General features: G+C 40.6%; 4 protein-coding genes across 5 annotated transcripts; 3 read left to right on the forward strand and 1 right to left on the reverse strand.

Moving 5' to 3' along the window:
* Positions 1 to 617: 617 nt before the first annotated feature.
* Positions 618 to 8,365, reverse strand: snapc1b (small nuclear RNA activating complex, polypeptide 1b). Of its 2 annotated transcripts, XM_084045626.1 has the most exons (11): positions 8,246 to 8,365; positions 7,417 to 7,579; positions 7,017 to 7,176; positions 6,379 to 6,519; positions 5,092 to 5,196; positions 4,491 to 4,649; positions 3,388 to 3,447; positions 3,185 to 3,247; positions 2,787 to 2,922; positions 2,498 to 2,569; positions 618 to 1,542 (listed from the first exon to the last, which is right to left on the reverse strand). In XM_084045626.1, the coding sequence occupies exons 2-11, from the start codon at positions 7,548 to 7,550 to the stop codon at positions 1,508 to 1,510; spliced, it is 1,065 nt and encodes a 354-aa protein (XP_083901752.1). In that variant the 5' UTR covers positions 7,551 to 7,579; positions 8,246 to 8,365; the 3' UTR covers positions 618 to 1,507. The 2 variants fall into 2 exon arrangements, with proteins under 2 accessions (XP_083901752.1, XP_083901751.1); XM_084045625.1 differs by lacking the exon at positions 8,246 to 8,365 and having other exon boundaries at positions 7,417 to 7,820.
* Positions 8,366 to 8,540: 175 nt separating this feature from the next.
* yipf6 (Yip1 domain family, member 6) lies at positions 8,541 to 11,492 on the forward strand. Its single transcript, XM_084045628.1, has 2 exons — positions 8,541 to 8,726; positions 9,764 to 11,492. Exons 1-2 carry the CDS (start codon positions 8,551 to 8,553, stop codon positions 10,284 to 10,286), a joined length of 699 nt encoding a protein of 232 aa, XP_083901754.1. The 5' UTR covers positions 8,541 to 8,550; the 3' UTR covers positions 10,287 to 11,492.
* Positions 11,493 to 13,836: 2,344 nt separating this feature from the next.
* LOC311035955 (exocyst complex component 3) lies at positions 13,837 to 19,838 on the forward strand. The gene is made up of 10 exons (XM_084044472.1): positions 13,837 to 14,235; positions 14,400 to 14,517; positions 14,650 to 14,763; positions 15,089 to 15,189; positions 15,952 to 16,053; positions 16,340 to 16,466; positions 17,075 to 17,182; positions 17,323 to 17,478; positions 18,252 to 18,373; positions 19,118 to 19,838. Exons 1-10 carry the CDS (start codon positions 13,910 to 13,912, stop codon positions 19,251 to 19,253), a joined length of 1,410 nt encoding a protein of 469 aa, XP_083900598.1. The 5' UTR covers positions 13,837 to 13,909; the 3' UTR covers positions 19,254 to 19,838.
* A 4,704-nt stretch (positions 19,839 to 24,542) lies between these two features.
* tmem81 (transmembrane protein 81) lies at positions 24,543 to 25,523 on the forward strand (the record flags this gene model as incomplete). Its single annotated transcript, XM_084045884.1, has 1 exon — positions 24,543 to 25,523. The coding sequence occupies one exon, from the start codon at positions 24,543 to 24,545 to the stop codon at positions 25,521 to 25,523; it is 981 nt and encodes a 326-aa protein (XP_083902010.1).
* Positions 25,524 to 26,197: the final 674 nt, after the last annotated feature.

Consider the following 26,197-nt stretch of genomic DNA (forward strand, 5'->3'; position numbering starts at 1 on the left):
CTACTTTGATGAAGGCTTGGTGTTGCATGGGTAAACATCTCTTTAGATACAGTAGAATTGATGCCAGTATGGCCCTTTAAGTGTCTTGGTGCTGGTGGCTAATGTTTAATATGCTTTAGTGATTTAATGTATTCAAGTGTCTTCACCCTCTACACGCTGGCATGCCTTGCTTACACAACGTCCCCACAACTGTCATGCCCAGTCATCTAGCTCCATTCTTTGTTTCTCTGTTTAAGTAATGCATGCCAGCCCAAAGAGCACAAGTCACTTAGCGACTGTAAATCACAGATTCACATTAAACATCAGCAAATCCCAAAGCACTTAAGTTGCAATAAATCACAGAGGCATGTACAAGGCTATTTTTCCCAGTAATGTTTTTTGCTGAAAAGATGTTTTCTGTATCTTTTAATTTGCTCTGCCCAATTTCAGACCATTTTATTGTATACTCCAACCATTTTCTTGCACTGTAGGGAAGAAGCTTACCCGGCAATGGAGCTGTTGAGCAAGGGTAGTCATTCATTTTCTCGCACCCCGATTTTAAAAGCCGTCAAGGCTTTTAAAACTGAAAACCTCCCTTGCCTGTTTCTTAAACAATCAAGACAAACAATGAGTCAATACAAAATTAAAACATGTTTATATAAAACAGAATCCTGTCCTTAAATATAAAATATACTGTAAACCTGTACCAAAATAAACATGTCATTCTCTCAATATAATCATTACAACAGTGAAAGTCAGAGGTAACAGATGGGACATAATTTCGATATCCCTCAAAATCACTAGATTACGAGATATCTTGTATACAATGATTATGTTTTGGCCAGAAGGATGCTACAGGAATGGTTATGGAGTCTCTCAAATGGTTAGGGTTCATCCTCCAGGGAGCATGAATGAACTAAGCAAGTTTCATGGTAATCCGCCGTTTTAGATTTTCAGATATCTTGTGGGAAAGAGAAAAGTTTCGCTTGACCAAAATCGGTAAGGTTCACCCTCCAGGTAGAATGAAGGTGCACAGCAAATTGGCAATCCAGCCAGTAGTACTAGTACTGTAGTACATCCTATCATCATGGTGCCTGCTGTGTTGTCATAGATAAAATACATAAAACAGAAATCTAACATTCGAAAACACATTAAAACAAGTAAGACCAATGCTAAAAGCAGGCTCTTTCAATTAAGTAGCTTAGTATCTTTTACTCTTTGAATTAGAAGCTATGTTCCTCATCTACTCCTGGCACAGCACAAAACAAAACAAAAAAACATTCTTTTAATTCCTTGATATTCTGGTACTGGCTGCTGCTGTCGTCCCGTCCGTATTGTGAGGTTATAAATCCGCTGCTTTCGGTGCACGACACCCGCGCAGCAACAAAGTATAACTCAGCCAGGCTTTACATAAGATACCCAGCACCAGAGGAATATTGTCTGGGCACTAACCCTTGAACTCAAGTATCAGCCTCGGTCTGAATGTGGAGGAGGCAAGGATGAGGAGTCAACTGCCTGGTCATGTTCATCACCATTTGAATTTAATGACCTTTCTCGGTACATCTGAATGGAGCAAGAGAGAGAGAGAAAAAAAACGACATCAACAACAGAATTGTATGGAAACACCAAACAACAGATTTTGAACAGACTACAGTGTGAAAACTCTTTGGCTTCACAGTTGTAAGATGAAAAACAGACAGGAGTCTGACCCTATGTATCTTATACTTGGCAGAGTATAAGTACAATCATATCATTATGTTGTAAATGACCCCCGACCACCCTGAAAAAAAAACCCTCTAAAAAGGTCAGTTAAATTAATAACATAAACTCCACATTTGGGCATGCCTGACACGGAACTCCATATATGGGCATAAAAGGGACAGAGACTGACAGATACCGAAATCTCCATAAATAGTCATAAAAGGGACATGCATAATTGGGTGGGGCATGCATTATCAACTCGTTCCCAAGTAGGCTGGTGCCCAGTTTAGTCATAATTGTAAATAACATACTAGTTTATTTTGAATTAGTATTTCATTTAATTATGATTCCATGTCTGTACCTGCCTATGCTGTAGGGAATGAGAGAGGGGATGTCTTACTCAATGACACTAAGCCTGGAGGAAGGAGCGACCCTTCTGATTCCTAGGTGGCTGCTCTAACTCCTGAGCCACATGCCACCATGTACATTCTGACTGTATGTTTTAAATGTGTTTTTATTATTTGTATGTTGTTGGCAACAATGTTCACTACCTCAAAAAGAGATATTTTCATCTCAATGGGACTCACCTGGTTATAACAACAACAATAAATAACAGAGCCTCCTGTAGCCTACATATTCCAGTTAACTTGTTAACATTCAATCAAATAAGACAATCGTCCATTTATTCAATGGCCTGAACTGACAACATAGTCATGGGCTGATAAAATACAAATAAAAATGGACAGGCAGGGTTGGCAGCACGTTGAAGGAAAACGTCCCTTCCCGTCACAAACCACCCTCTGCTACTATTCCATACCTTCAGGTGCAGTGTCAGGTTGGCTCAGGGCCCAGAGTTTGGTCTCCTTCATCGTTTCTTTCCTCATGTTTCCTATAAGGCAGGAGATTGTCAGTCAATCAGAATATCTCAATCAGAATATACAAAGTGTACAAACTAAATTGTTCTAATAGCAATGAGTCTCTTCCAATGTTGCAAATTAAATTTATGTTGGCGACATAAAAAAAAAAGTAAAATGTCAACAACTATTGACAATTAGGAGACGCAGGTCAAAAGTAGAGACATCCTCAATGGTCTGTTAGCCTCTGACCTTTGAGCTCCACATTCATAAGTGTTCTTTCTTTAAGTGAAATCTTCTTTTGGCGACGTCTCCTCTCATTGGATGGACCACTCTCAAAGCTAGTCAGCTCCAACTCAACCTGACGATGACGTCTTGACTGAGAGGCCTGAAAACACACACACACACACACACACACACACACACACACACACACACACACACACACACACACACACACACACACACACACACACACACACACACACACACACACACACACACACACACACACACACACACACACACACACACGTTTTGTTTCTAATGTCAGTCTTACTGTAACACACATGCCACTGGGTGATTTTAGCCATATATAATAATCATAAGAAAAGTAATATAATAGTAATATAATAACAAGAAACACACACCTCCACTGCCTGTCCATAACTCTTTGACTTGATAGAGGCGAGAAGTTCAGCTCTTTTGGAGGACTGAGGGACACAAGGCAGGCAGGTTGGAGTGAGAACAACAGTGTCATCTGGCGGCCAAGGTTTATTATTGCATGTGAAGTGTATAGATGGCTGCAAGGAATAAAATGGTTGAAAATGTTAAGAAATAAGATGGAACTCACCTCTTGCTGAGTTGAAGTCCCTTCACCACTATCTTCTTTCCCATCACCAGATGGAGCATCCTGAAATCCAACTCAGTCTTTAGTTATCATTATGTATTATTCATTATAACATCTAGTAACTAGGGATTCCACAAGGATAACACTGAAAATACTAAGAAGATATCTATGCATATTTACATTTTTATCCTACCTGTGGAATTACAGAGTAAGATATGATTCTTTTGTCACCAACATTACATTATAAACAATCAATATTATAGAGTACTCTGGGACCGTGCAAGTTCGGAATAATGTTAAGTCGGGAACGATGCTAGTTATGCCCCACCCAGTTACAATACCTGTTATACTTGTTGTCCTAATACTGTACTAATAACGTTAGATACTAGAATCAATGGGTTATTTGCAAACGAGCACCGGCCTACTCAGGAATGATGGAAGTTGGGAATGCATACCCCATCCGTTGTACCGGTTGTCATTACCAGACGAAATATGGACATACGGTGATCCCCATGGTTTAAAGCAAAATTTTATCTCAAGACTGAAAACTTTTGTTAGGCCAAGTACCAATCTATGATTTGCGAAACTGAGTGTTTCCTAAACAATTAGCACAATATGTAGAATTGTGATGTTTTGTTCATATCTTTAAAACATTGTTTTTGAAGGAATCGCAGATTGTGGCTTTAACCATTGCTTTTATGAAATATCCGAAACCATTAGGGTTTTATGGAAGATACTTCTGAACATGCATTCTGGTTGTTGAGAACCACGCTGGTTGGTTCTCAACAACCAGCGGACCGATTTAATTCCCACTCTGCACTGCAAACCCCCGGGGCATAGGAAATGTACACGCCAAGTTTGAAGTCAAACAGACGGATGGTGCCCACCATTGTTATGGGCACCACCATAATAGCTAATGTCTCAACAACAAAACATAGCAGTACTGATTGTAGAAAACGCTACAAATCTTTTAATATCACAAAAGTACATACACTACGATATCTACGACAAGTGTTGCATGTAATCCCCTTTCTCATCTCCATTCTTCCTTTAAAAAAACATACTATATATTATATAACCATAATGACCATGTGAAGAGTTCCAACCTTCTCAAGTTGTTGCCAGTTGTAGAAGCCCACAACAGTCTGACGCAGCTGAGTGACAAAGTCTCTCTGGACGAGGTTTATAGAGGGGTCTGGCTGGTTGGGCATGGTGGCAGCGCCTGTCTTCAGTTGCTGATAACGTTCATGCACATTGGACAGCTCCTGGTGGCAAAGACAGGATGGAGCACATCAGAGGTACTGCAATGTGTACATTTCTGTGTATGCTTACAGTCCATGTTTAGTGAGTTTTAGTTAGTAAGAGAAGTATACATTTGTTCAACTAATACAGTGACTATGTTTACATGCATACTGTACAAAAGGATCGTTCACACCAATCACGATAACTTCTGTACAACTGCAACTATAACAATAATTATGTAAGCGTCCACACTGATGATTCTGTAAACAATGGCTTCACCCTCTGTTTTCTCAGAATGTATATATTTAAAATCTGTGTTATTATCAGCTGATATATCAATATTGCAATATTTTCCATTTGGCATCGGCCCCAAAATGTGATTATTGAGGGCTCTACTGTAAATGTAATACTCAGTAACAGATCATTCAACTAATCATCCATCCAGCCTCTGTTCACACATCTTACCTCTAGCAGGTCCTTAGTGACCACTTCCTGAGGACGACAGGCACGCTCCATAAAATCCTCACACATCTCCTCCTTTTTCATCTCCCTCTTCATTTTGTAACACAACTGCAAAAGGAGGACAAGGTGAGAGTTGGTGGAGAGGTCGATAAAGATTGCTGGTTCAAATCTCTGGTCTGACAGATGCCCTCTCTTAACATAGCTGCTGGAATCCCTGATCATAATAATTTGAAATCGTTTGTCAATCTTTTGGAAATAAAAGATTGTTTAGAAACAAGACACATAGTTTAATAATAGTGTGTGCTCCATGTACAATCTTTATTTGTATTTTGTATTTTATTTTCAATTTATTTGACAAGAAGTATGTATTGGTGTAAATAAGAGAACAATAAAAATACTTGTTTGATATGTATATATTTTCAACTTTTCTTTTTACCCCTTTCTCTCCCTAATTTAGTTGATATGCCAATTAATTTATTTGTGTGTTGTCACTCCTGTTGTACCCTACTGACTCACCTGCCAATGAGGAGCCCTCACCAGGAGGACATAGAGCTAGGGCTGTCACGATTACAAATTTAAGTTGACGATTAATTATCACTCAAATAATTGCGATTAACGACTTAATTGTGTTTCTGTCTTGAAAATGAATGGAACATTATGAATACAAATTATATTTCTGTTTGGCTTTTAGCTTTCATAAACAAAAGTTGCACAGGGCAGATATGACAAATAACACATATTTAATTACTTTATACTTAAAAATAAACATTAATAGTGGAAATAGCAGATCTATAAGCTCAAAACGCATCACGATGTTACGCGTTTTGAGCTTGATCGGCTGTTTCCACAATTTTTTTATTTATTTTTAAATGTATGACATTTTTTAACAAGGAATTGATTATGACGATTATGCAAAAATAATTGCGATTATATAAAATAATTGCGATTAGACAATTATGTAATAATTGTGACAGGCCTACATAGAGCCTCCGTCCTACTCCTCCCGCCCAACACTCCTTGCTGACAGGTACAGCCCCAGCCCGTAGGATTACGTACAGTGATATCACCCTCCACCCTTCCCTCCCCCGAACACAGGTCAATTGTGTTCGTACAGACACTCGACAAAGCCGGATGCACCACGGTGGATTCGAACCCACAAACACTGTGGTGGTGCCCAAGGACTTTACCACTGCGCCACCCCAGTGCTCTAGATTTTCAACTATGACCAAACTTTCATGCTCTTCATAAATTTCACTTGGCGAAGGTGGGTCATGAACACATATGCCTCACCAGTTTGGGCATGGCGGTGAAGTGGAAGGCTTTGTGTTCCAGAAGGGTTCTGAGGATGTACACAGCATCGAAGTGCTGCGCATTGATGGCATCCTGCTCAAACTTCTTCACATCATCCCAATGATCCAGCGACAGTCTTATCTAGGGACAGCAGACGAACAGTATTAAGAGCAGTTGGCACTGGGCAGCCCAGCAGCACTCTAGGAGCAATTAGGGGTTCATTGTCTCACTCAAGGACACTTCTCCACGAAGCCAGGAGGAGCCGGCGAGCCGGGATCAAACCTTTCAGTTTCCAGGCTCTACCTCCTGAGCCCCTGCTGTTTTTTTTGGATTATATTTGATAACAGATTATACTGTTAAAACATTGCCCAATATTCTGCCTGTCATTAGGAGACAGGCGAATGTTCTGGTCAGATTTTCTTTTCAATACTTTAAAGTCTGCCAACATTTAAGTCATCACATTTGGCACAGAACAATAAGAACAATAAAAGAACTGTGCAAAGAACAAAAGCCAAGAGAACACATTTTTCTTTTCAAACCTCCTAAACATTAAACTCTTGTTGTGTGATGTTGATAAGAGAATCGGGGGGGGGGGGGGGGGGATTGTGATCAAGCCGGACTCGTATGGCATCTTTAACCTTTTCTCTTGGTATGCTGAACTGGTGATGGTACAATCCGTAGAGCAGGTACAATCCACCAACTCGGATCTGAAAGCTGAACGGTGGCAGGAAGAATGTGCTGGCTGTAGAGATAATCTCATAACTGAAAGCCTTCTGCTCAAAGCTCTCCATAGGGCCACTGCAAAAGACAAGACACAATCACAATGAAACAGCCACAGTAGTGTCTCCTATTAGATAAATAGATAGATAGATAGCTAGATAGATAGATAGATAGATAGATAGATAGATAGATAGATAGATAGATAGATAGATAGATAGATAGATATCCATAATACTTCATGTCGTCTCCATGCCATTGTCTTAAAGGTTGCCATGACATAGTCACTCACCATAGGTTGCACCTTTTGAAATAACTTACTAGAAAATGGTTGAGAAGTTCATCTCCTTCCATATCCTGGAGAAAACCTCAAAACGCACCGACTCCGTTCGATGAAAACGACCCAGCAGCTCCTCGCAGTCACTTTTCACTTTCTCTTTGCAGTACTCCATCATCTCACGTCCTTCTTACAGCGTGCAATGTTCTGCCATGAATGGAATTAGTATCAAATAAATATATCTAGAGGAATTCTGCAATAAACTAAACACAAGTCCTTTATTCATGGCATGCTCTCCTGCGAGATTTGATTTTTCCTGCTCTCCTTCCTACAAACGTCGACGTCTTAGTACGTCATCAGCGCCCGACGGTGTTGTGAACGCATGGTGCGTTCAGGTGATCCCCGTGCACATGTAATCCCTAGCCCTGAAACATGAGTCATGGCTTAACTTCAACCTGGTGTTTGCACTTTCTCCATTTACGACCCGTACATCTACATAAACGTTCAGATTTCAAATATGAAGTGCTTACCTCATGGCAACGGATGTTAAAATTCTGTTCGGGTCCTCAGAAGTACCCGTATCTTCCGTATTGTTCAATAAAAAGCATTTTAATCCGATCGGTGGCCATTTTCTCCGTATGTCCCCCTTATGCTTTCAATTACACAACCCTATCGGTTGGGAGGTGTACTGCACTCTGATACATTATAACATTATAAAATGCTTTTTATTGAACAATACGGAAGATACGGATACTGGTACAATTGTTTTATACTTTTACTCAAGTACATTTTTAATTCCAATATTTTACTTGTAACAGAGTATTTCTACATTGCCGTATTGATACTTTTACTTGAGTAAAAAAAAAATTGTACTTTTTCTACCACTGAAGACGTACTTGAACGCATCACACGGATATGCGTGACGTTGTACGGAAGTAAACAAGTATGTCCGTCTGGCTGGCTGACGTGTGAATAGAACATTGTTGTGCTGTGTTGTACAAGCAGCAGCTGCAGCTCAATTTAGAACATATTGGACTCGTTGGTCCAGCATCTGCATTGTTAAACGGGACATTTGATGACTTTGACCTGTTAACTAGACGCGAACGACTCATCATAGACGTCAACGAGGCGTCCGTCCAAGACAAGCGTCTTTCTGTGGAATAAACGTCTAGCTTAAAATGGCGGAAGTCGACGAGGCCAGCAAGCCGATGTTCGCCGGGCTCTCGGACGTGTCCATCTCGGCGGACATTCCCGTGGAGGGGGACATCTCAGTGCCCGGCGTGGGGGGCTCCTCCGGGAAGCAGGACGACGACTTTTCCACGCTGGACGAGCCGGTGAAGGACACCATCATGAGGTAATTGTCACTTCTCCCTCAGACCAGTGGTTCTCAACCTGTGGGTTGGGACCCCTCCCGGTTTTTTTGGGAGGGGGTCCCCAGATGACAGGGAAATAACAATTTAAGGACCTTTTAATACCTAAAACAATTACCATGACAGCATCAGAAATAATCAACAAACTTTACTATAAAAACTGGTCAAACATTGGCCAAACTGTCAAATAATATAAGAAAGAGGCAAAACATTTGAATAGCTGATCTACAAGCTCTTGTGAGCTTGTAGATCTGCTATTTTCATGATATTTATCTGGGGGGTCCCTAGTTCAAATATGATTATTTGGGGGGCCAACTGCCTGTCAGCACCATGCCAGCTTGTGGTGGACATTTTCTCAAAATTTGTTTTTTTTGCCACGGACATACAAAATAAGTGGTCAATAATATTACCAGAAACCATAGGCAGAGAATGGGGAAGGCTAATAGTCTATTTGGATACAGGATATGTGGGCACTAGGGACATCTGGGCACCTCCATGTAAAATTGGCTATTTTGTCCAAAAGAAAATCCATGTGAACATGCACGGTACATCATTATCAGACGTAATTTTATCCTTCAACTTATTGTTTATGCCCCAAAATGACTGGATATACAGGTTGTGTAGCCATTTATAGCAATTGTAGAAAATTTGACATTAATTGTCGAATGTTTAAGCATGTTCTAATCATATTTTAATTTACTTAAAAAACGTATCCAAGCATTTCCGCTTCTTTTACATTTTGGAAAAAATAGCCAATTTAACACCAAGGTGCCCAGTGCCCTCTCTTCCTTGGTGCCCACCTACCCTGTTACCGTCTATTTGACCAACTATTATAGGCTATTTGTTTTAAGGACCACACGTTATGATGCAGGCTAAATAACAGCAAGTAAGTGCACTGACTGTAAACAATAATGCACAGCTAATGATGCAAACTAAAGTTACCTGTTTGCTCTCTCTCTCTCACTGTACTCGTGCTGTTTTGCATTTCTGTCTAATAAAATATTCAATCAACCAATCAAAGGGACCTGAAGGCGGTGGGGAGCAAGTTCGTCCACGTGATGTATCCCAAGAAGAACACGGCGCTCCTCCGGGACTGGGACCTGTGGGGCCCGCTGCTACTCTGCGTGACCCTGGCCGTGATGCTCCAAGGCGCCTCGGGGGACAGCACGGATGACGGGGGCCCCCAGTTCGCCGAGGTGTTCGTGATCATCTGGTTCGGGTCCATCATCATCACCCTCAACTCCAAGCTCCTGGGCGGGACCATCTCGTTCTTCCAGAGCCTGTGTGTCCTCGGCTACTGCATTATGCCTCTGACCGTGGCGATGGTCGTCTGCAGGATAGTGCTCCTCGGGGGCTCCGGGACGGCCAGCTTCGTCGTGCGGCTCGTTGTGGTCACGGCCTCGTTCGGGTGGTCGACGTTCGCCTCCACGGCGTTTCTGGTCGACAGTCAACCTCCGAACCGCAAAGCACTGGTCGTGTATCCCATCTTCCTCTTTTACTTTGTCATTGGCTGGATGATCCTTACGTTCTCGCCATCGCAGTAGCGTCACTGACTGGGATCTTTGACTTGTGAACTGAAGTAATTGAACTCAGCAGTCATGATAAAGATGTGAAAGAATGAGAAATGTAAAAAGATAAAAGAACATTGTTGTTGGAAAGGTGAAAATAACCTGGACTACTCAAATGAGTATATGAGACTTTGTTTTTTTTGTTTTTATTTTTGGTGGTTGGGAAAGCCTTCTGAAACAGCATGTAAACCATTAAACCAAACTATTGAAACGTAATGCAAATTCTTGTTAGGTGGCTGCTCCACCAAGAATCTTTGTACCTACAGTATATATATACGGTTGAGGTCACTTGTTTGACCCTCTGTTGCAGAAGGAGAGATGATAAGATTGTCCACTCTGTGCTTTGCCTGTTTATTGTGGTGTGCTAAACTTTAGGCAAGTGTAAATGTACAGCCAACTCAGTGTGTCAAGAGTTGTGAATGAATACTCAATGAATGTCTCAAAAAAGGGGACACTAGGCATCCTTTCGAGTGCATACTACTTATAATGGCTTACAGAACTCGCTGCATTCAAGCTAAAATCTGTGATTGTAGGCATAGCCATGCCTACATGGTTCCTATGTCGGTTGGAACACCTGCTAAAGCGATCCGTGCAATCCACCTTTGGGTGACACCCCACTGAAGGAGAAACAAAGTGTTTAAGTGTGAGGGAGGCATTTTCAGTAACACTAACAATTGCATGAAAGTATGGGAAAATGACTTTGTTGATAAACATGTTTCCCATACATTTTCAACTGAAATTCTATTATATTCTACATTCAATTTTGAGATGAAACCCTGGAACCTTGATGCTAGCCTAACAGCAACAGTCAGATAATCTGGAAAGGAAAATATATTTGTGAATTGTATTAGAACACGGTGTCCAGATACCTTTGCACACCTTCTTCACTCGGTGTTTCTACTACCTATCCACTACCCATTCCTTCCTACCCAGAATGAGATATGCTAGGATATGATATATCCTAGCATTACATAACCCATGTTCCTTGATTTGTTTTCTCATCTATGTTAATTTGTATAAATTACTTCTGTGTTCTGTAGATGGTGTAACATACTTAATACCTTTTACAGGGGTGTCCCCTAAAAAAATCCATAAAGCTCTCTTCTGACGTATCAATTCTTTGTTTACTTATAATTTAGATGTTTTAATATACATCGAAGATAAAATAAATCATACAAATTACTTCAACTGTTCAACCCACCCTCATTCCTGTCTGGTCTTAGAAGACACAATTAAATATTAATTTATTAGTGTTTTTTTTTTTTTCATTTTATCTTTATCATTTCATTTGTAATTTCTTCATAGTCTGCAAAGTGTTTTTGTAGTTTGGTCAATTTAAAAATGAGACGAGTGTCAACATGGCATCTCTGTTCACCATCATAAAAGTTTAAAGGATCAAACACACTTTGGAAATGAATTCCTCTAATATATTACATCATTTAAGCAACACCTAACCCACCTGTCTGAGGTGGGTTAGGCATGGACAACGAAATTGGGTGAATTGTTTAATCACTTAAACCCTATCCAGTATACTTGTTGCAAGTTGTGAGCTTGTAGATGTATTTTCACTGAATGGTCATCTATTCTTGCACAATGTTTGCCTATTATGAAATGCACAGAATAAGGATGCTTGGTTTCACTTTCTTTTAACATTTCCTAATCCAATGTGGAATATTGGGGGAATCCTTGAGATAAAAGAAATGATAATACTGAATCAAGCAACTTAAAAACGGTCTGGGGGCTCACAAAAGCCTGAGTAGACGATAAAATTACCCAAAGTGTTTTTGAAAGTGAAATATTCCTTTAACATCCCAGATTTATCAAAAATCCATGCTAAAATGGAAGAATTTACAGTTGAATGTGAAACTTCTAGAAATGTAATTCCACTAATTCCATTTCATGCGTTCAGAGGTGCTCTTTATACACACACACACACACACACACACACACACACACACACACACACACACATTGGTTTCTTTGATTGAGAGTAATTATACAGTACCTTGTGGGCAACAACAAATGAAAAAAGCTTTAAAAGTGTTACTCTAATTAATAATTTAGTCTACAACTCCTTATTCAGAACCTTGATGAATGGCTAAGTTGTGTCGTGCAGCTGCTTCAGTGTAGGAACTCCTCAAGAATCTGCACCTGATTGTGTTAAAGGTGCTTTTGTGAACTCTTAGGGAGGAGTTACGTATCTTCCTACACAAAAGTACCTGTTTTTGTCTGACAGCATGAATGACTATTTTTTTTATCAAAAGTCAGACAACGCATACATTCACGCACGTGCATGTGCAGGTGCAGGGTAGTTGCCCTTAATGGAACTGTTCAAAACGCTGTGGCGGCGTCAGCCCCCCGTGGGCAACACTGGCCAAAGTACCCCAATGACACGACAGCCCATGAAACCGAAAGCAGTAGTCCCAGAGTAGTCCCATGACAGTATAGGAGGGAAGAAGTGGGAAACTCCCTTCCAATCCACCCCTCCCTCCTTTGGGGGTTGTTTTATGCTTGACAGAGTAACAGTTCATACATCATACTGCTGCTGCACTGCTCTCAGAACAAGATACCTGCTGCAACAGATGTGTTCAACCATGAAGAGAAAAACCATGTGGCCTTTTAAGAGAAAGAGACAGAGGACAGAGGAAAGCAAACCCATTTTAGATGACAACATGGTAGATGGTAAGATCTTTGGTTTGTTATTGTGGTGTGCTTGTAAACTATATGCACAAACATTACTGTCAGTGCAAATGTGCTTTTTCATAGTTATAAATAAGCTGAAATAAGCAATATTCTTGAAAATAGTGTTGATTCATAAACGTTTCAGTCTACTGAAAGTCTACCTACTGCATCAAACATGGACTTTATGGGGAAGATGGGGCGTATAGTCTAAATTGTAAAGGATTGGGCAGTGTTAGTATGTATTATTAACTGATAGTATATTTGATTGCAATTATATAGTTTAAAGCTTTCTTCCTTCTCTGTGAAGTATAATGGAGATGTTCCTGAGACAATGTCTAGTTGTCTAGGTGAAGTGGCTCAGTGTCCAGCTAATTCCATGTAATTTGACTTAGACCTGAGTAAAGGTCAATTTAAAGGGTCAAGAGTGACCACAATGGAAAGATCTGTGTTTTGTTCTTTTTAATGGATAACAGATGTGTAGGAAGGAGGAGCTTGTGGAAGTGAATTGTATATGTAAGCCTCTCTCACTGTGGATGGACATTAACATTTTACTAACCCAGACAGGCCTGTCCTAATAAACCAAGCTTAGAATGATTCTTGACTCCTGTGCAGTTATTATCAGAACCTGAACACTGAAGTTACGTAGTAACAGGTAGTTTGTATAAGGTTCAATATCTTGAACACATTTGGACATCATCACATCCGCAAATCAATGAACAGCAAAACGCATACATCTGACAAATGTTCCACATTTGCAACTTAGAAATATGCATTTAATATATTTCATATGTTGCTTGTACTTTATTGAAAACTAACACCATTCATGTTATTTGACCATACAAGACCACACAGGTAATACTGATACGAAGAAGGCCTCAAACACTCCTCCTGATACAGAGGATCCTCACTGCTCTGAAATGCAGCTTGTGTTCGACAACAATAACAATTCATTTAAAAGAAAACTAATTTGCCACATGCAAGAGTCATTAAACAAGCACTACCCCAGGCTGCCAACAGGGGGTGACATGACATTGGAAAAGCACCTATCAATTGTGCAGGAGACCATCGTTAATGAGCTTCAGAAGTTGGCTCCCCAGTTCACACAGAATAATAAGTTACTGGGGTGCCTGATTGAGTGCTACCACCGCCATACATGTGACCACCTCCACAGCCTACTGAGTCACGTCACCTCGACAAAGGAGGGGTTCACACTTCTCGACTGGGTGTTACATACATACCTGAGGTATATGGCTCTTGTTGTCACTCTGGTTTTGTGACACACGCATAGAAATGCATACAATTTTAATTTACTCTTTATCTCTTTCTCTTCTCACTGCCAAGTTGTATTTTATCTGAACAGTTGCAGAGGCAGCATGGTGTGATATTGTGATGTTTTCTTTGTCTCAGTGATGATTTTCTGGGACACACTGGCATCCAGGTCCTGGATCTGAGAAAATACTTGGACCTACTCCTGCTGACAGACTGGACACTACAGGCACAGGACAAACTCCTGGGCAATTTGCAGGTACAGTGGATATAGCTTAGGATCTTGTCTGACTCGGAGTGAAGATACTGTACACACTTGAATGTAAATGAACAACTTGTGTTTATACAGTTTATAAACCATTGTATGAGTCACTTTGTTTGTTGTCCATAGAGGGATATGTGCAGGTCACTAGAGAGAATCCTTCAGGATGAGGATGCTGACAGAAACACGGATCTCTCTGCAGATGATGAAGCCTTCGTCAAACTATATGTGGATGTAATTCAGGTATTTAATATTCTTTCTGATTATTTTGATGCAATACTACAGTCTTGTACATCAGATCAGACAGATTTGTGGTGATAAATATCAATGTTATTGTTAATGTTATTGTGTCATAAGGAATAACCTGTGATTTATATGTAAAGTTTGCGAGTGAAAAATTGTAGCAGTACAAATTCAGTGAATATCTTTATACTATATTGATATTTAAGATGAATAGAATGATTAACTGCCACTGAATGTTCTGTCCAGTTGTTAGCTCAAGCTAACGAGCTTTAAATCACAAAACCAACTAATCCTTATCCTTCAACTTGACACATCCTCTCTGTAGTGCACTAATGCAAACCTCAAACGAGCAGAGGAAATCAGTCCAACTCTAATGGGCAAGGTCAAGACAGTCTGTTTCCAAGAGCTGCACAAGTTTGTCAAGAGGTGAGAGTCCATTATACATTTTAGTGGTTTAATTCCCAAACTGATTCTTAAACCCAAACTAAAATACCCAAACAATGTCACTTGGAGATTGAATTAAAAATAAATGATTCATCCTAGCACCATGTCATCTGCTTTTGTGTAGGAACTCTTGCACCTGATTGTGTTACAGGTGCTTTTGTGAACTCTTTGGGAGGACTACACAAAAGTACCTGTTTTTGTCTGCATGAATGACTATTTTTGATCAAAAGTCAGGGAAAGCTGCATACGCTCATGCATGTGCAGGGCAACTGCCTGCCCTCCCATGGGCAACATTGGCCAAAGTACTCTAATGACAGCACACGAAACCGAAAGCATGCTACACAGTCAGTACTGTATAGTAGGGAAGAAGGGAGGGAGAGGGAGGGAAACTCCCTTCCAATCCACCCCTCCCTCCTCTGGGTGTTATTTTATGCATGACAGAGTAACAGCAGTTCATACATAATCATACATTGTCGATCAGCTTTTTTAGAAAAAATATGAAGACAAATATATTATAGGGGTCCGCGACATATCAATTTGGGGGTCCGCGATATAAACATGTTTGAGAACCACTGCTCTGTTAGATTCAGAACAATTTTATCGGTCAAATCTGACTTGGTAGATTGCTCTTGGTAGTTCAAACAGAAAAGGATAAAGAAACATTCAAGAAATAAAAACGAATACAAATATAGAAAAGATAGCAGTTAGCGGTTATCTGACTACAAATGTACACTCATCGTGTAGGTACATCATTGCTGAGACAAAGAACCTGGAAAAACAAACAAAGATGAGCCTGACAGGTGCAATGCACCTCATCAAGACCTTGAAAACCTGCAAGGAACTCAAGTGAGTACTTTAACCAAATCATGCTAATTAAATCATCAACTGTGACAATGGTGAAAAGAGATTTGTTTTTGAGGGAAAAGGGGAGGGGGGCTAAAGTATATAATAGGTTAAAGTGATGAACTCTGACAGTAAAAATGTACCCTTGTTGGTCCACTTTTACGTTCTCTGAGTTAAGTTAACTCTCCAGATTTTACAGTGTACTACTACTTCAACTAATAACAACAACAATAATAATGACATGAGGGGAAAAGAGCTGTGATGATTTTGAAATGTAACTTTATTTCAGGTTGTATGTCCAAGATCATGGCAACGGTGTTCAACATTATCCCTATGAGGAAACACTGTCAGTGCTTGAGGACATGGAGACCTTTTCTTCAAAGGTTCTGATGGAAACACTTGGTGGCACAGCAGAGGTAGCTAAGCTGTTTGTATTGTTCAAAGATGTATTATTCTCTCACAGGTGCAGGCCTGTTCTTTGATTACAGTACATGCCTACTGAACGTTTGCTGCTATACAGTATATATATATATATATATATATATATTATTATTATTATTATTTTTTATTCAGTCTCCAGGTGCCATTGTTTGAGTTACAATTATTTGAGAGCTATTCAAATTTTGTTTTAACCACTTTCAACCTGGCATCCCTATTTTGGGCATGTCATGCTTGCAAAAGTTTTCAAAATGTTTCAAAATGTCTGCTCAAAATCCAAAACATTTCAAGGTTTTCACGTTTTTCAAAAATAGCGAAAATAGCAAATGCACAAGCTCACCACAACTGGTGGTAATGCGACACGCTGTGAGTTTGTAGATCAGCTATTTTCATTCAAACCAAATGTTTGCGTGGTTAAGCTGTGTCATGTAACATCAAAAGAGAGTTGATTGCAGTAATAATGCAATACTCCATTTTAGGGTGAATAGATGAATGGAGACTTTTGTGATGGTTACTATAACCGGGACGAATAAGGTATGCAACATTGCTTTTTTGTGTTTAAAATCTCTCTCTTTTTTTCGCCCAGAATTTCCTGAAGACATATTTCAAGAGAGATGACAAACAAATATTAATCCTGATCGATACAATGAAACAACTGTTCAATAAGGTTCCTAATAATCTAGATCAGTATAAGGTACATACTACTACATTTTAAACACTATTGAGATGGTAAAATTATGGCTAATCTCACTTTAGATTAAAAAAAAAAGATTTCCATTATAATAAATACAGTATTTCTCTCTCTCTCTCTCTCACTCTCACTCTCACTCTCAGAGGATAGTGGATGAAACGTACCAGAATATTTGTCATGTGTACCTTAGACACCTGGTCCAAAGTAACCAGAGGAAGTTGGAGAAGACCTGGAATAATGATGTTGGTATAAGAGTCAACCAGGACGCTGTGCTACTTCACTCCACCTTCTCAGACCTGGTAACACGCACGCACGCACACACAGACAGACAGACAGACAGACAGACAGACAGACAGACAGACAGACAGACAGACAGACAGACAGACAGACAGACAGACAGACAGACAGACAGACAGACAGACAGAGACAGAGACAGACACACACACACACGGCCCATGATTGTGTGAAGTCCCCACTCCCCAGCCTGTATATCTTTTATTTTATTGTACTATGTGTCATGTTCCTTTATGCTACGATGATCAAATTTCCACATTGCAACAATAGAGTACGGAAGTCCTGACGTCACCCCTGGGTCACGGAAGTATTTTTTCTATTGAAAATCCCCATAGAGCTCGTGTCACTTAAGAACTGTGTTACAAAAATAAACAAATCATCCAAGCGATTCGTTTGATAACGTCTGTGTTTGGATAAAAACATGTATATTTTCGTACTCTTTGGATAAATTAGTAATTTTTCACCGTCAGCTGATGCTTCATGTCCATTATGAGTAAAATGGCCCGGCTGATTTGTTTATTTTGTAACACAGTTCTTATATGACGCAATCTAAGATTTCTCTATGGGGAATTTCAATAGAAAAAACAACTCTGTGACCCAGGGGAATAGCGGCCTCTAGCGGCAGTGATGTCAGACTTCGGTGCTCTATAAGCATTATAACAGTGCTACCTTATCTTATCTTATCTTATCTTAAACTGTGATATATCTTTTCAGACTCCTATTCCTTTCAGCTACAATGATCCAGGATAATCTGACCTCCCTGTTGTGTTTGTGTTAGAACCCTGATGTGGGACAGTGGAACTTGACTCTGTTGAAGGTCAAAGAGCTACTGGACTCCAAGGACAAAAACACACTCTCTCTCACGGTTGCTGAGATACTGTCTGAGAGCCACCAAACAAAGTAAGTCACTGTATTGACACTAACCACAAACCTTGTGTCAGATTTTCCCCAAATAATCACTAACTGATTTGGGTGACACATAGGGCCCCGCCCCCATTACTATTTTGCTACCAATGCGGTTGTCATTTTTATGCCCAGCGCTCACATTGTCTAAACACCTAATTATCTTGCGATTTCGTGCACGATTTAGTGGTCTTAAAATAAGGTGTGGTCTTGAGCAAACAGGGCACACTGCTATATGCACAGAGAGAAGCACTTGTGCTTAGACCAGCCTTTAGGCAGAGATATTTCCTTTCTATTTAGACAGTTGTCACGCGTTATGACCTTGTAGATCTGCTATTTTCAAAAGATATTGAAAAAATGTTTAAAATCTTGATTATACTTGAAACATTTTAACAACACAAATCTCGTAATGTGGTCCCTGGCACAAAATGTTTTCAGATGGTGATCCGCGGGCAAATACATATCGTCTCTGTCGGGTGGAAACAACATTATGTCCAAAACTGTTACTTTTCAGGATAGCAAAAGTAGCAGATCTACAAGCTCAAAACGCGTCGCTTCATACCATGTTTCGAGCTTGCAGATCTGCTACTTTTGATGCTGAAGCATGAGTTGGGCATTCATTTACGAAAAAACACAAAAAGTTAGAATATGGAGATGAGTGGTGTCTCCCCGACAGCAACAATATTAATGTGGGGGTCCTTCCTTGACATGAAATGAGATCCTGTCTGATCTCACTTATAGGGCAGATGTGGAGCTCCTAACTGAGCTGTTGAGATGGAGAGGAGGGTTGTCCCGCAGATGGATCACCATCCACACCTGCCTGCCTGATGATCAAACTAAACCTACTGCCAGGTTCCAATGGCTGCTCTGCTGTTGAAAGCAGAGGGTTCACAACAGAGGGTACAAATGGAACCAAATGGAACCACGGGTCCATTTGGTTCCATTCACATACGTCCAAACACAGACGTTATCAAACGACACAGTCACATGCCTGACAGAATCGCCCAGCTGTTTTGTTTATTTTTGGAACACTTAAGTGTTTATTTAAGGAGCACAGAGCATCCTTAAGGATCTACATCATCCTGCTCACCCTCTGTTCATGTGGAGGGACTCAGGACCCAACCTGAGACACTACAGGCCAGAGAGCATCTCCACCCACACAACACGCTTTTTTAACTTTTTTTTTCCTGCCAAGGACATTAACGACAATAGTAAATATGACAGATGAACTGAATCAGAACAGATGAACTGAATCATGACTCAAGCTGAAGCTCAACACATATGAATGAAACACTGTACATTAAATGTTCATGCTAGCAATCATACAGTCACAGCCACTATCTATTTATTTCTGTTTTATAAATTGGGATGTATCAGTTGTCCCTTGATTTCTTTCTTTTTTATTTTTTTATTTCAGCCAATCAAGAGAGAGAACCCCACAAACATTTATCAGTTTGTGTTGCAGTGCTAATTTTGTCTGCTCGTTTATTTATTTTATCTACCCTTATTTCAGGATGTCTTCTATTAATTGAAATGATGGGTAAGCATCTATGACAACGGGTCATAAAAATATGACTTCTAAAAAAAAAGTGATGCTGTGGCTCAAATTGCCCCAGGTTAGGGGTAAGTTGATCCAAGTCAAGGAGTAAGTTGACCCACATCAAATTTTAATTTTTCAAGTTTAAATTCAAACAAATAATGTCACACTCATTTAATAACACATATACATTTTGCAAATAGTCTTATTTCTGTTCTTAACGGTTATTCAAACAATATAAAACCAATTAAATAAAGTTTGTTATTCAAAACCTTACTTTATTTGCAATTGTTAATACAATATTGAAAACTTCTCTTAAATTAGTGTATTCATCCAAATGAAAGGTCATTCAGCATAGTTTGGGTAGCAAATAAATAATCCAAACGTATGAATATAGTGATTAATATTACGATAATTGGCCCAACTTAACCCAGAGCATTTGGTTAATTTTGCCCCACATAACAGCCACCATTTTAGACAAAATAGTCTAGAATAATACTTCAAGCAATTTCTTTGCTAAATTATTCCCATGGTTTTATACATTGGCAAATCACAAACATGTATGATATATATTATTTAGACCTATGTAAATTTGCTTTGATATAACAGTCATTATGCCTGACGTGTACAAATCTTTGACCAGCAAAAAAACATTTTTGTAAAAGAATGCTTTCTACCTTCCCCATGTGCTTCCCAACTTCACAGCCAGGTGTACAGTACATGATGGATGTTTACTAGATTTAAGGTCACATGACAGCACAGTTTTCTACCTACAGGGGGTGGGTCATCTTACCCCATTCTCCTCAGAGACGGTCTGAATTTCACTTTCAAAGTGAAAATTAATTTGACTGATTGATTGATTGATTGAATACTTTATTAACAGTTTGCAAATAGTACAGATTTTACAATGATTGTTAAAAGGATAACACAAAAAGCCCAAGGGGCTAATTGTTTCCATTGCGGTCCTGTGTATTCAGTTCATCAATACATTTAGAGACACTAATCCGTGGGGGGATATGCGCACATGATCTGGCAACCCGGGAGGCGGTTCGTCCCATTGCTGGGCAGCCCCGTAACCATGGCGACATTCTTTTACACAAAAACGCTAATAAACAGCTGAGATTTGGTGAAATCTTCGCTGTTATGTGCACATGGTAATGGTCAATGGCTGTGTGCAAATTCAGATCAATTGCTCCAGCCACTGAGGAAAATCGGGCAGTTTTTGGCCTCACCAAGCACTACAGACAGAGGTTTCTCAAATTATAGGAGGATGACAATAATAAACAAGACATTTCTGGTGTTAAGCTTAGATTACTTTTCTAGGACCAATTACAAATTGCAGACTGATCCACAAAGATCTATTTGATTTGATTGGCGTGGTTCAAACAGATCCGTAAAGATGAAATCGCATCATATGGTGCACAAAATGAGAGACCACCACAGTAATAAACAAATGTATGCCAGGCACACACATACAGCATGTTGCCCCAGCACAAGGGCATTTTATAAGAGATAAGAACACATCTCCTGGACCAGAATGTTTTTGTTTTTATTGATTGATTGATTGATTGATTGACATCTTTATTGCTCATGTAAAACATATATGCGTATGCAACAACACATGTGTATGGCCCGCCATAATCAAAAGGATAAACACAAAAAAGCTGACAGCTTCTTTCCAGTGCGGTCCTTAGTACGAGGTGTGTATGAAGTCAGTGAGGTGAGTATATGAGTGTGTAAAGTGCAGTAAGCGTACACGCAATGAGGTTCTATGCCTTGCTCAAGGGCACTTTGGCAATGGTATCGGATGGTAACACTAGCAATAGGATTACTCCCTCCTATCATTGTTGGGAACTGAACCAGTTACTGTTATCAATCTTTCTGACCTTTTTTCTTTTTCCACACAGGACAGGGAAGAGAGACAGCCAGGATGCCGATGGGAGGGGCCTGTAAAACACACAAGGATGGAATTGAACCAAGGCCATAGCTGCTGGTATGTGGTCAACACATTAATTAACCCCAGGATACTCATGCACAGTAGTAACCTTTCTACTTTTAGAAGAATCTGACACCTCCCGTCACTTACGTTTTCACAAGAAAAGAGCCTTTGACCCCAAATTCCCTCTGATAATAAACTGTTCATGGACTAATATGAAAACATTGGCAGACTTCCAGGAAACAGGGGGCTCTAACAATATCCTCACATTGTTTCTGCTTCATAGGTATATCCTCCCTCAGTTTTGAAGAATAGCCCCATTACGGTAAGTTAAGCTCATGACAAATAAACTGGAAGTGGATGTGAAGATTACCGACAACTCCCCTGAAGAAGTGTGATTTATTTACTGGAGTTGTTGAAGAACAACTCCAAATTGCATGTCTGCTTTGGCCCAAGGAGGAGCTGTTTAGAACAATCAGCTTTTGGTCTTGTCAGGTGTCAGAGATTTCAAGAAACTAGGCAGACGTCCATTTGAAACGTATGCCCCTCCTGTTATGCAATACTCGTTGTACCCTGTTAGGCTGGCCCAATTATAGCGGCTGGAAATTAGTACAGACTACAGAGGCATAGTACTGTGTTCACCAACACAAAGAATGACAAAAAACTCACAGCACCCTTGGCATGGTGGTGTCCAGCTCTCCACCCACAGCTCTGTCTGTTTTCAACTGGCAGCGTTTTATACACAGCTGAGCTAATGAGCCTGGAATCCACCATGTCAAGGGGTTTATTCTAGATCTAGATCTAGAACATACAATACTACGACAGCAACATATTGTCGTTACAATACGACAGCAACATATTGTTGCTGTCGGGCAGAACCCTCTATCTCCATCACCTTTTGTTTTTTCGTAAATGAATGCCCTCATCATACTACAGTGTCACACAAAAGCAGCAAATATAGGAAATCTACAACGCTTGTTGCGCTTGTATATTGCACTCAGATGTATTGCACTTGCCTATCATGATTCACGACCAAACATTTGTTTGTACTGTATCTCTCCACAGGTGGAACTCGTTGGCTGAGTTGCCATCTCAGCAAATCGGAAACAATAAAATGTTCAGTTAAAATGTATTCAATAAACAATTCAATTCATGACTGCCTTTCTTTGCTGTGACAAATACAAATGTGCCAATTATGCTGTGCAAATTATCAAAGTACTGTGCAAATATCAATCAATCAATATAAGTTCAATATCCATGTGCAAAATAGATGTGCAAAGGATAGGTAATTGGGGATCTCACCGTTACATACCCCTTCAGAGTACTTAGTGTAGTTAATCATTATCGTAGTGCTTGGAGGCCAGTCTAGGATGTTCTACTTTCTTACAGGATGAAGGTGAGGGGGAAACATCACTACTGTTTTCAATTTAACGGACACACAAAAAACTGGCAAACTGTAATGCACTCATTGTCTATTTTAGCAAATTACCATGGCAGTTACTATAGCTTAACGAGTAGTGTGACTAAGATGCTCAATTTGTCAAACTGCATCCATTAAATCAATTACAGAATCAACTAGAAAAAGTGCTCCTCGGAGCACAAGTCTCCGCCAGCAGACTTGTGTTGGGAATGTTGGGAATGTTCTAATTCTTACAAAAAATAGAACATGTTACTGTGTCATAGTAACATGACACAAGTGTCCTATCCGTCTGTATAACTGTCCTATCCGTCCTGTCTGTATAAGTGTCCTATCCGTCCTGTCTGCATAAGTGTCCTATCCGTCCTGTCTGTATAAGTGTCCTATCCGTCCTGTCTATGTAAGTGTCCTATCCGTCCTGTCTGTGTAAGTGTCCTATCACTCCTGTCTATGTAAGTGTCCTATCCGTCCTGTCTGTGTAAGTGTCCTATCTGTCCTGTCTGTGTCATAGTAACATGACACAAGTGTCCTATCCGTCTGTATAACTGTCCTATCCGTCCTGTCTGTATAAGTGTCCTATCCGTCCTGTCTGTATAAGTGTCCTATCCGTCCTGTCTGTATAAGTGTCCTATCCGTCCTGTCTATGTAAGTGTCCTATCCGTCCTGTCTGTGTAAGTGTCCTATCTGTCCTGTCTGTGTAAGTGTCCTATCCAATTGTTACAGTATCCGCCATTTCTCAGCCATTTCGTGATTATTCCTGTCTTACTTCACTTTGAAAGAGGCAAAGACTCTTTCAAAGTGACACATGTATTTATAGCCCGTTATATGTCACTAGCCAATCAGATCACACTATTTCACCGTATTGTCAAGTGTCACGTGAGGCTCGACCAATGTTTGCTTGGCTGACGGAAAGTGAAAACAAACTCTCCTGGCGGAGACAATTACCTCAATACCTGTCTCAAAGCCATTAGTGCCAGGATGTGAAGTAGGTTTGGTCTGCTGTAGAAATGTACATATCTTACATTGTGCACACACCTACACATTGATCCACTATTAATGAAACCAAACTGCTGTTATGTTTTATGTCAGTGGAAAAGAGAACAGCAGTGACATCCTCCAGGTCGGCACAGAACCCCTGGCAATGATGCAAATCGGCATTGTTAGGCACGCATGTTCAGCGGGTTTGTGTTGTGTGTGACGTCAGACCAAAGCTCTGGTCAGCCTATGTAAGTAGTAGATATGTGTGTAGAGGAGTCTCTGCCCAGTGACATCAAACATGTGCCTTATTAAGTTCTGTCTTCCAATCCTCCTCTTCTTCCTCTTCTTCCATCTTCTTGCCCAACCTCAGTCTTTACCCGAGGGGCCCTCAACGCTATCCAATGACTCCACAGTGGAAGAGGAGGTAGAAGCAGAGGTGATCACAGACAGCTCTCCCTGTAGCACCACATGTGGCCTGGGACTGAAAACACAGACACTGTGTCAGAAAGATAAAGGAACCGGAGAAGTATATAACGGTACTTGTCGAGTGCGTACAGTAACTTGCCTGGAGACGTGGCAGTGTGGACTCAGGACAGTCACCAAGTTCACGGGACAAAGGCTGGTCATCGACTGTTTAGGAGAGGTGATGGGAGGCATGGCATCAGAGGTGCAACATACATGGAGGGTGTCATGGCGTTATGCCCGTGGGATAATCACCTCTGACGACACATTATTTAGTCACTGGCGAAATCCTCTGCTGGATAAAGTAGTACTGGACCCTGTTAAGGAAGAAGACGCTGGTACGTACAGATGTGTCGTACAGAACCGTGCCTTGCGCAGGGTGAAGAGGCTTTACGTGGGAGTGCGTGTCCTCCCGCAGCACATTCTGAATCTGGACTATGACAGCGCTCTGGCCAAGTGGGACAACCCAACCATGGTGCTAGGACACAGCCCCGGAAACATAGGCATCATGATACTGCTTAGCCTCATCTTTTCAGCTTCTGTGGCTTTGCTGGCTCTAGCGGGAACCTACTGGCTGTTTCTGAAGAACGGGCTGAGAAGAGTGGAAGATGGAGCTCAGGATCTGCTTAGCCTCATCTCCCCCGCTTACAAGGCTCTGTTGGTCAGAGTGAGCAACGCTTACAAGGCTCTGTTGGTCAGAGTGAGCAACTACAGGCTGCTTTTGAAGAAATGGTTGAGAAGATGGGAAGAAGGAGATCAGAATACACCACATATTCCACGAGAAGATCTGAGAGCAGAGGGAAAGAGAGAGAGCTAGAGAATACCCCTATTCCCTCTACCATCGCACATCTTCTCAGCTGCTCCAGTGCTTTGTTGATCACAACGAGTAAGAACTGGCTGTTTTTGAATAAATAACTGAGAAGATGTGAAGGTGGAGCTCAGGATACCCCACGTACGGTATTCCACAAGATCTGAGAGGAGAGAGAGAGAATGTGTGCAGTACTTCTTAGGCCCACTGGCAGTGTGCACAAAAGAATCTGGTGCTGATTGGTCCAGTGGTTATTTGCAGAATACAGTTAGAGAGGTGCGTGCGCTCAAGCCTTGTCACAGACCCAGTCGATGTCTTGGTGCAAGGCTACATGCGCTCGGTGCAGCACTGCAGAAAGTGTGGCCACATGGCCAGTCTATGACATTCAGAGTCAGACATCTAGATTACTACAGTATTATGACATCAGTCACCTTGGGCAAGGTTTAAGCCAAATACAATCTGACCTCCGATATACAAAGTAAACAAGACATGGTCCAACGGTGTGGCTTCCATGTGGATGTCTTGTCTCACATCATATTGATGATGGAGAAGGTCTGCGAAGTTCTGCAGATTCTGGAGTGTCTGTTATGTGAACCATTTGTTTTCTTTCTGCATCTGTTTTTGGGCACTTTACAAAGCCACTCCATAATAACAATGCAGAGGCGCGTGCACATAGCCTTTAC

Source organism: Gymnoscopelus microlampas (assembly GCF_963454915.1).
Source record: "Gymnoscopelus microlampas genome assembly, chromosome: 20".
NCBI classification, from domain to species: domain Eukaryota; kingdom Metazoa; phylum Chordata; class Actinopteri; order Myctophiformes; family Myctophidae; genus Gymnoscopelus; species Gymnoscopelus microlampas.

Coding starts and splice junctions, on each gene's coding strand:
- snapc1b (XM_084045626.1), bottom strand. CDS start 7,550: ATGATGGAGTACTGCAAAGAGAAAGTGAAAAGTGACTGCGAGGAGCTG. Junction 4,650..5,091: donor TCACTAAGGACCTGCTAGAG/GTAAGATGTGTG, acceptor CTTTGCCACCAG/GAGCTGTCCAATGTGCATGA. Junction 3,448..4,490: donor ACTGGCAACAACTTGAGAAG/GTTGGAACTCTT, acceptor GTTGGATTTCAG/GATGCTCCATCTGGTGATGG.
- yipf6 (XM_084045628.1), top strand. CDS start 8,551: ATGGCGGAAGTCGACGAGGCCAGCAAGCCGATGTTCGCCGGGCTCTCG. Junction 8,727..9,763: donor GTGAAGGACACCATCATGAG/GTAATTGTCACT, acceptor AACCAATCAAAG/GGACCTGAAGGCGGTGGGGA.
- LOC311035955 (XM_084044472.1), top strand. CDS start 13,910: ATGCAGCTTGTGTTCGACAACAATAACAATTCATTTAAAAGAAAACTA. Junction 17,183..17,322: donor ATAATCTAGATCAGTATAAG/GTACATACTACT, acceptor TCTCACTCTCAG/AGGATAGTGGATGAAACGTA. Junction 17,479..18,251: donor ACTCCACCTTCTCAGACCTG/GTAACACGCACG, acceptor TGTTTGTGTTAG/AACCCTGATGTGGGACAGTG.